At 44.4% G+C, this 10279-nt stretch overlaps 1 protein-coding gene across 9 annotated transcripts in view; it reads left to right on the top strand.

Moving 5' to 3' along the window:
* Window positions 1-13: 13 nt before the first annotated feature.
* EHBP1 (EH domain binding protein 1) overlaps window positions 14-10279 on the top strand; it is a 205350-nt gene continuing 195084 nt past the window's right edge. For all 9 annotated transcript variants that reach the window (XM_041477088.1, XM_041477087.1, XM_041477089.1 and 6 more), the window contains exons 1-2: window positions 14-279; window positions 1345-1753. In XM_041477088.1, the coding sequence (XP_041333022.1) occupies window positions 1650-1753 (104 nt within the window). In that variant the 5' untranslated portion in view covers window positions 14-279; window positions 1345-1649. The remainder of the gene's footprint in view (window positions 280-1344; window positions 1754-10279) is intronic.

Genomic DNA, 10279 nt, shown 5'->3' with positions numbered 1-10279 from the left:
GGGGGAGCGGCGGGCCGGGGTGAGGCGCGGCGCAGCGCCGGCAGGAGGGCGATGGTGGCGGCGTGAGGCGGGCTGCGACTCGCGCTGTCTGCCCGGCCGGCGCGGAGAGCGGCGGGGGAGCGGTGCTCGCCATGAGGCTGCGAGAGGACGGGGACAGCCGCAGGGCGCTGCCGGCGGCGGGGCTGCTGCAGTAATGGGCAGCGGCAGCGCTGACTCTCGGCTGCCGTGTGGTGCCAGCGCGCCCGCCCGGCGGGACCGCCCGCGAGGAGCCGGCGGCAGGTGAGTGCCGCACGGGGAGCCGCCCGTTCCCTCCCGCCGCTCCCGAGGCCGCCGCTCCCCTCCTTGCTCCCCGCCGGTGGCGTTTTAATTTTTAAACGGCTCCGGCTCCCGGCCAAGGGCGGGGGGCGCTGCCCCGGCGGGCTGGGCGCGGAGGTGACACGGGCTGCTGAGGCGGAGCGGGGCGCTCCCCGCCCCGGGGCTCCCTGGGGACCCGCTCTCCCGGGGGCCATTCCACTTCAGGTAGCCTCCTGGCCAGCTGTGATGCCATCCTACCCTGACTTCTCGCCAGCTGCGGCTAGCTTGTGCTTCCCTGTATTCCTCATGGAGAGGCTTTTCCCCCCGCACCCGGCGCAGATGCTGCTTTCCTTTCGAGGGAGGAGACCCCACCTGGGTTTCTCCTCTCCCTTTTCACTGCCCTGATGATCATTACTCAGTGCAGGATGGAGAGACATTTCCATTTCAATATGATGCAGCGAGGAAGATGGGGAATCCTGGGTAGCCAGGACTCGGGAAATGCCCCTTCCTCTCTCGTCGTCCTCCTCACCCTGGCACAGGCGTTTGGGCAGCAACACTCCCTTTCTGTCTTCTTGGCTGCTCCTTCTCTTTGGACAGAGAGATGAAAGCGGGAGGTGTGTTAGAGGAAACAACTGTTACACCTTTTGTCATCAAGACAAAGAACTTCATCTCCCGGTGTCCCTCCCTCTGGGTGCATGTTGGCAGCACCTCAGCCACTTTGCACTGCTTCCCGGAGATGCTTCACAAGGCTTCGGTGTGGCCCTGAGCTGCCCTTTTTTGTTGTTGGTGCCAACTGTGATGCTGCTGATAATAGGATATGTTGATATGTTTCCGAACAGTCTCGTGGTTTGAATTCCTGAAATTGCTGCAGTATTTTTATTTATTTATTTAATAGGGGTTGGGGGCGGTGTAGATGACAGCAGGAAAGGGCTGTGTTCTTGTGGTTGCTCGTAGTTCTTTGAAAGGTACGAGGTCACGTGCAATTGCAGCACTTAGTGAGAAGTGTATTAACCAATGCTATCTCTTCTCCCTCTCTTATTTGTCTTCCAGTCCTGCAGTCTTCCCTTCATCTGCTGTGTGAAGAATGATGATTCCATGAGAGAACTTCCTCTCCATTACCTGTCTACTGCTACTGCATGCTGCTCCTGGCCAGTGATGAGCCATTCCGCTAGACTGGGATTTACCCTGAGGAGGGGAGAAGCAGAATATGAATTGTAGACATCCTGTCAAGTTTCTCCCACACTCTTTTTACTGTGTCTGTATATAAACCTGTATCAAGCACACACGCTCTTTGAAACCTCCGTTGGGATTCACGCAGTTGCTGCTGTGTAAGAGGACTGGTATTTCTCACCACCATGGCTTCAGTTTGGAAAAGACTGCAGCGTGTTGGGAAACATGCATCCAAGTTCCAGTTTGTGGCCTCTTACCAGGAATTGATGGTTGAGTGCACCAAAAAATGGTAAGAAGCAGCTCATGTTGCTGTAAAAAAATAATGAAGTAAGTTGCTGGTGCTGAAATAGGAAGGATGTTGCTCACTGTGTATTGTGTGGTAGGTGCATGCTCTTGCATCCCCTTACCTTCTCTTGCCAGCCCATTGCAGAAGCAGCTGCATGAGCTGCTTGTGTTTCTCAGTGGGTGCTGGCTTTGCTGCATGGTTACCCTGGACCTGCTGGATTTGTTCTCTACTATTGATTTTCTAGGCTGGTATTGTTTTTACCTTGCAGGGGAGGGTACATTTGTTAGCTCGCATCTGTGAATTGATGTGGTTTTGGTTGTCAGTTTTGGGTTTTTAGTGGGGCTTTTTTGTTTGGTTTTTATTGTTTTTTTTTTTTTTTTTTTTTAAATGTTTCCCATGAGGTCTTTTCCAACTGCCAATTCAACGTGGTGATGCTGAGGGTTGTCTACTGACACTTGAGTTGTTTGATGGGGGCATTGGATATCAGTCCTGGGACATGGTTATCATGGGACATATGGGTTGGATGCCCATTTTGATTTTTGACTTCCTTACCTGAAGAGGTCAAGTTTCTCCTTCTTCTTTTCCATTTTTCCTTTCTATCTTTTAATAGGAAGGGGCAAGAGTCAGGTCCTTGGGAATTGCCTTAAGGTGTTTGTTTAATCAGACAGTAATTGTGTTCAATGGTGGTCCAGTTGGATGGCTTTGGAGCTGACTAGACAGCAGTTAGTGGTGTGGGTCTGGCACATCATCTTTCCTGTGCAAAATGAGCTTAAATAAATCTGCTAGGCAAGACTAGAAGCAGCTTTTAAGTAGTCAGCGGAATATCTCCATTATAAAAATACTTAACTGCTGTTTTATATGTTTGGAATATTGATATTACTGACATAATTCCTCACATTAGTGTGAGCTTGTAGTGTCAGGGGATGAAGAAAATACTTTCCAGACCTTGTGGACTGAGATGTTCAAATTGTCTTGTAATAAACTGCAGCCTCCTTTCTAATACTTGGCCTTTCTTCTTGTTGGCAAGTTTGGCACATGCATTGGCTGCTTTCACTGGTTATGAGTAATTGCCTCTACAAATTTAAATTCTATCTCTTGGAGTAGGAAATCTCTGTCAAATATGCTGGAAGGCTGCACACTGCTCTGTCTTAAAGGAGCACTGTCAGATTAAGTGTTTTGGATTTTTTTAGCGAGTTGTCTTCATGCTCAGGGCGTTTAAGAAACGGAATTTTTCTGGAAGTGGAACTTGCTTTCACAGAGTAAGCTACAAATGGAAACATTGTAGAAGTTGAAAGAAGCTGTCCTGATTATCTTTTGAGATCTGATGTCCCAAAGAGGCCAAGGAGTTTTCCACAGTAATTTTAGTTGATCAGGTTTATTTCAGCGGTTGGGTTTATTTCTTATTATGTTCCATTTGCATTAACGAGAATGTTTTCGGTATCATTTTGATTCACTCGTTGCTGAGAATTTGCAGGATGCTTCAGCACTAAAGTATAAATCCTGCAGGGGAATGTTTGCATTGGAATTGCAGCTAACCTTTCCTTGGTTTAGGAAAAAGTCATACACAAAAGTTCTCTTGTGAAGTATCTTATTATTTTAGAAACAGGCAGCTTATTGGCTAGTCATAAGTGAGAGTGCCCACCTAGCAGAATGTCTGTATGAAGTAGTGAGAGAGCCATTCCAAAACTCAGATATGTAACTAATTTTTTGCAAAAAGGTCGTCCTTCTGAACCTTCATTCTACATTCTTGAGTTTAAATATAGACAAGATCAGTGCTTGTGTTGGTTATTACAAAGGAACAGTATGGTGGTGAAATGTGGATGAATTCTAGGAAAAATCACAATAGGGAAAAACATAACTCATAAAGTCCTTTGACTGTAAGCTTTTTGATTCTGCTTCCTGTTATTTTGAGAACCTCAACAAAAAATGTTCTTTAAGCATGCAACCTAAAATATTATACTTCTGCCATAAATCAAACGTCTATAGAAATGAAGGGTTAAATATTTATGTATTTTGAGAGCCTTCAACTAAGTGTTTCCCTAACTTTGGAGAAGATACAGTTTCTGTGCATGCCCAAAGAATCACTGCTTCATCTGTTTCTAAGTCTTGCCTCTGAGTTTGAGAACAAAACACAAGAAATGAACTCCATATGCTGTTCTTGCTGAAAGCACTCAATATATATTAAGTGTCAGTGCTGTAGTCTGTAGTTTGTTTGATTGAAATGTAGTAAGCAGTAAGTTATTTTAATGTACTGGCATTTTAACAATGCAGTGTTTCTGGAGGAAAAGAATGCTCCATTCATATTTTAAAGTAAATGACAACACAGTCATAAACACACTGGAACTGAGAAGTGTCTGTGAGCAAGGATTGTGAGTGCATGACCAAAACAGGCTGTGTTCCTCTTTGTGAACTGCTGTCTTCTGTTAGGTTTGCATTTGTCTGACTCTTCAGAAAGAGACTTGTGTATTAGAATATTTTTGTACTGATTGTGGATGGTGTGCAAGGTAGGGTGAATTTCTGGTTAGCATTAATACTCTGTTTCTTCTGGACTTGTATTGATTGGAGTTTTTGGTGGGGCTTTTTTTGTTTGTTTGTTTTTAAACATAGTGTCTAAAACAGCTCCTGCTCTGTTTTTTTTTTCTGGCATTCTCCTGGCACTGTGAGAAGTTGCCACTGCTGTAGTGTTGCTGCTTCACTTTTTTAAAGGATTATATTATCTCTAAGCATTTGTCCAGATTGGTCTGAAACCTTTCCTTGCTTTTTCTCCTGTCTATAATTTCTAATTTTTGTCCCTACTAATGGTTACAGACAGCTACTCACAAATGATTGCTTTTCCTTGGTGGTGTGTTTGGGGGAGATAGGTCGTGATGGAGTGTCCAGTGTTGTCACTGTTCCTTATTTTTCAGATAATTAACAGGACTGAGTCACTTCTGTGGCATTTTGGCAGCTCCCACTGACCCAGACCTAATTATTGTGGCTGCTCAGTACCTTTGAAAAAATTGAACAGTTGGTTTATTTAGAACCTTTCATTAAAAATAAATAAACAGATGTAGTCTTGGTCTTTAATATGCATTAGTGACTCCTGCTACTGCAAAAACATAGTACTTTGCATTAATCATATAAGCAGTTGATTTTTTTGAAAGGTGCTTGCTTGAAAGTGCTGGAGTGTGTCATCCTCCATTTACCCTTGGACTAAGCTGGGGCAGCTCAGGATTTTCCACACAGCCTCACCAGTGAGCTGCAGCCCTGGCCTGAAAGGACCACATGTGATACCAGGGAGTTAATTCAGTGCTTATCCTCAGTGCAGAGTCATTGAATAAAACCAGAAATCAGCCTCATTCATTTTGCTCAGGCTTCTGCAGAAACAGCTGTATTTCCTGCTCTGTGCTGTCAGGGCAGAGGGTTGCTGTGGGGGGCAGGAGCGTGCTGGGCATCCCTGGCAGCTGGAATGCTGTGACTTGTGCAGGGAACCCAGTGCAGGTGCCTGAACATTGGTGTCAGGCCCTGTTTGGGTTGCCTTTGAGTTTACTGCCAGTTTGAAGAAGCCCAGGTCTCCTCTTGATCCTGGTTCAAGCTGCCAGCCTAGCAAGAATCTCTTGTGTACCCTGGGGCTGCCCAGCTGCTGGAGGCCTCTGTTCTGGTAGCTCAGTTGAGGCTTGTCTGAGATCCAGGCTCAGCAGAGGAGGAAACTTCTCCTTTGGACCAGAGGTCAGTTCCAGTACTTGGACCTGAAGCTCTGATAGCAGTTTTATAGAGCTGCTGAAACATCTACTGCTGAACACATGAGCTCTTTAGGGTGGTTTTTTGTTTCCTTATTGTTGTGTGATATCTCACAAGTCAAGAACTCAATAGAGGCTTCAAATGTAATATTGACTGGTTTCCAGAGAGAATGGCTGAAATTAGAGAGTTCAGGCTGCCAAGTTCCTAACTTGTCATTGTTCATTGGATGTGTTTATGAGCAAGAAAGCTGCTCATCTGAAAATAGATGCTAACTGCTTACAAAGGCTGGAAAAGAGTAAACATAGAGGCTTTTACACAGGATTTGTGTTCAGGAGTTGCTTTAGAGATAAAGAAATATGTTATTTTTGTACAATGTTTGTAATGTGTGTCATTTCTTACATGAACTCCTTTGCTTTTAAATCCTGCTAATAAATACAGTGAGCTATGATGTTTTAAAGGGTTAAACTTTTCATATGTTCAGAATCTTTAACTGAAGACAGGCTTCATGTCCATGAGGCAAGTTGCCTATTTTTATATCGATTAGGTATGGTCTGAAGTAGGTTCTCTCTTTTCAAATGCACATATTTCTCTTTTGGAAATGAAGTAAGGCTTAATTTTTTTTTTGTTTTTTTTTTTTTCAAAAGGCTTTAGCCATCTGTTTTCCTCTTCTATTGTAGTTTCATAACTGGATGCTGCAGGAATCTTAAGATTTGGCATGCATTGTGCATGGGAGAGAAATGAGCTTTTTGAGATTGCATGGTTCACACTGATCTGTTTGCCTTGTGCTTGCTGCTTTCCAGCAAACCCCTCAGTGCCGAAGGCCACCAAAAGAACTGGGCTTAGCTGGCTGCTGTAGAATCCTTGTTTGCCTGCATGGGGTCAGGCTGTCACATTGCTCAATTAATTTTCTTGTTTTGCATGGTTGTTAGAGGGGATTTCCTGAGTACCTAAATGCATTTGACTATAAAGGATGATCATATTGAATCTCTTTGAATTAGTCATGCTGTGCACTGTGCTGTTGTGTCGTGGGCTTGCTCTGCAGAGTTTTTGATCAGATTGGGGTGCTGGTGATATGAGTGTACTGTAGCATATATAACTTGGGCAAGGAAAGCACTATACAATTTCTCCTGTGTTTTATCTTCTGTTCTTCTCAATGAAATTGTACTCTGTCCTTATACTTTTTATTGAGTTCTAATTCCACACTAAATAATCTCCATTTACAAATACACTTTAGCATTTTCTTTGCCATTCATTTCTGGTTTTGACTGAAGATTTTTTGAAGGCTTAAACTGTGTGTCAAACATACTCTTTCCAAATAATCACCACCAGCTGCCTTACAGCTGTCTTCCCCCTTTCTTTCTGCAGTCAATTAAAACACATTTACCGTCCACACACAAAAGCAATTCTCCTCTGTCACTTTGGGTCTCTCTTCTTTGTATCAAAAAGAAAATCCTTCATTGCAGAAACTGAGATATGCTTCTATGGACTCTGCCTGACTTCTGTCAGGAGGTTGTCTATGAATCCCAATTCCTTAATGCCAGCTGCTCTCCTTCCCTACCTTGCCAAGCTCCCCTCCTAGCCCTTTTTACAGCCTCAGGTCTGTTCCATGGACCACAAATTAGGGATTTCTTGTAAAAGTTGCTGGCTGCATATTGGCAGCAAAGAAATTTCAGTAGGAAAGGTAGAGGTGTTCGTGAAGTCTTTCTTGCTGATGACTTTTTAGGTTGTCAGTGCTGCACATTTATACCCATTTTCTATTTGCATCATTAAGAGTGCTTGTGTCTCTGTGTCATTTCTAACAGAATGCATTGATAGCTGCAGGCACAAAGTTTAGGATCTGTAGGGTCAAAAAATTTGGCATAAATATTTGTTCTGAATTTTGTTTGTCTCTGAAAGACACATTTCTTTTCAGAAATTCTTTTTCCTGTCCTAGCAGTAACAAAAATAATTAGCAAAAGCAGAAAATGTTTGATTATATGCAGGTGTAGACATATTTCATTTTAATGGTCAGTTAGAGTGGTGAAGATGTCTCCTTGAATGAATAAAATACATTAACTTATGTTCTAACATAGCTTTACTTTTTGAGAGAGAAACTCTGTGTGTGCATAACTTCCTCACAGAGCTTTTGGAACAAATAAAACCTTGCTCTGTTCCTGCAGGCACTGTGGTGCACACATCCAGTAAAGAACGTGTGCTGTTCATTTGAACCCAGTGACTTGAACTGCAATAAAGATTTCAATTTGTGTTTTAGGGTTGGATTCCATGTGAATATTCTTTTCAGCTCTTTGTTCTATGAGGTGAAATAAAATGAAATATTATGACATTGTGTAGGCCTCATATGAGCTGAGTCTGCCATCTCTTAGACTGCCCCGGTTGTATAGTGCCAGTCTGTTGCTTCAATTAGTTTTTAATTGGTTGGAGAGAGCTGAAGTCCCTTTCACAGATTAGTGTGAATAAGGAGAGAAGGAGGAGGAGGAGGCTGGTAAGGTTGACTAAATCTGGGGAAACTACTCATAAAACAAACCCTTCAGCTACGGTAGTAAAAGCATTCTGCTTGGGTGGCTTTCTGAGAATATGGGGGTGGGTGTGTGTGTGTTTATTTACTTCTAAAAGCTTTCCCAGTTTACTCTGAGGAGAGTGTGTGAAGTGTGTGTTTGTTTCCCTTGCCCCTCTCTCTGCTTTCACTCCTTGGGGTAGAAGCTGGCCCTTGCAGGCTGTTTGCTACCTTGTGGGACACTCCTTGAGCTACCCTCTGCACAAAGTCTGTCTTGTGTGTCCTGGAGTGGACTCTGAAACACAGGAACTGTGCAGATGAACTTTTGTTCCTATTAAGATATGCGCAGACCAGTAGGGTAAATAAAGCTGTCCTTGTTTTCTTCCTCTTGTCTTTATTTGAAAAATGTCTTTCTGCAGCGTACAGTTTCTGTGGGTGCACCAGAGCCTCTCACCTGGAAGCTGTGTGCTTTGGCAGTTGAGGTACAGGGTAGCTGTGGCTGTTGGCACCTGGAGAGGCATTGCAGGGATTTGGGTACTGTGGGTAAAGCACGAGCTAAAATTAGCAGAGCCATAACTAACATTGTTGTTGTCCAAGGCTCTGACTCATGAGGTTTGCTGGATTCAAAGTGGAGTGGGATGTCACTGTCCCTAAGCAGCAGTCATATTCTGCCCTGGGGCAGAGGCAGGGTGACAGGAAGGCTGTGAGGTGTGTCAGTATTAAGTGCCATCAACTTCAGCTCCCATTTGTGAGGCGAGTGTGAAGTACAGCAGCTGAGGAGCAGGCACACCTCCCTTATGCTGCCCTGATGCAATGGGGAGGAAAATCTGCCAGAGCGGTGAGATGAGCCACAGCTGCAGGCAAGAGCATCTTAGAGTGCTTCAGCTAAATCACCCAGATCTTGAGTCAGTGCCCTGTGCTGTCACTGTAGGGCTTCAAAGCGCTCAAGCTTTTGAGATGAATCAGAAGTGCGTGCCCTTCTAAGCTACAGTTTCTAGCTGCCTGCAAACCTGTAAAGATGAGCAGTGCAGAAGTAGTTCTCATTTGCCTGTTGAGGCTCTCTTTGTAGTGGAGAGTCATTATCGGGGGTTCTTTTTGTTTCTAATTTATTATTTAAGGAGACTTTCTTGAGGATTACTCCAAAGCTGTGGCCAGGCTTTGCAGCTGCTTAACTGTCTGCAGCTGCTGAGCTGCAGTTTCTGTGGCTCTGTGTATTTATTTTAGCACAAACTGGTTTGGGGTTTTATTTCATGTGCACCCTCCTGCAGTGTTCTGTGGGCTTTGTTTTGGGTTAGCTCCTGTATCAGCTTAACAGCACACAAGCAGCTCTGGCCTTTCATTTCTAGTGGATCTGTTTTGAAAAATGACTTCGGTGCTGACCAAACATCACAAAGGCAAAATAATTTCTAGTTCCAGGAACAACTGAATTAGAGCAATCCAGGGTATTTTAAGTGTCTCTCCTACCACATCAGTTTTGGCTCCTGTATTACTGCTGCTCATTTCCTGTGTGCCACCTCCATAAGCACCTGTAATGAGCAGTCAGCCTTCATGTTCAGTGGCTTCTTTTCTCACTGAAGAAGTGCTTTGAGTGCTGAGTGCTGTAGGACAGGTCAGAGCTGTCTGGGGCTGCCAGATGGGTGGCACTGGCTGCTGCGGTGGGAGATGTGGCTTCTGATGGGTGCAGCTTTGCTGGGAGTGTAAATTCATCTGCTCCTGTTGGGACAAGCCCCATCACCTTTCACCTAGGCCAGGCAGACAAAAGACATTCCCTAAGTCAGCTCTTCCATTAGGTATGTTGCTGCCTGATGCCCTAGGATGATAGCTGTCCTGACCTTTCTTTAGGGCTAAGACTGATGCAGTGATGCCTCTGCTTTTACATCCTGTGTCATAAACTAACTTTCCCCTCCCAGCTGTGCTTGGGAAGAGTATTTGCATAGCCAGTACTGTTAATACCAAAAGCTGTATTGAATGAAGTAACTGGAGAATCTGGATCACTGAATCCAGTTGGCAGCACATTGTACTCTGCCACTCAGCGAGTACTGTGAATTTCCTTGACTTTCTGTGTCTGCTCATTGAGTAAACTCTGAATCCCTTTGTTTATGTCAGTGCACAGGAAGAGATTTAAAAGAACAAAAAAAGGCTGTCAAAAGTTCTCTTTTGTAGCAAAGATCTAACTCAGATCTGTAAATTTCCAAACCAACCTGTTGCTGATTTGTCTTTGGTTTATTAGCAGAGGATTTAACCTTGACAGCTCCTGGTGACACCTGATGTGGTTATAGCTCTGGAGTTACAGCTCTGGCCATGCTGACAGGTGG

This window comes from Pyrgilauda ruficollis, unplaced genomic scaffold, assembly GCF_017590135.1.
Source record: "Pyrgilauda ruficollis isolate IOZ18807 unplaced genomic scaffold, ASM1759013v1 scaffold4, whole genome shotgun sequence".
Taxonomy (NCBI): Eukaryota; Metazoa; Chordata; class Aves; order Passeriformes; family Passeridae; genus Pyrgilauda; species Pyrgilauda ruficollis.
The sequence above is the reverse complement of the archived record's forward strand: the minus strand, read 5'-3'. Positions and strand labels throughout refer to the sequence as shown.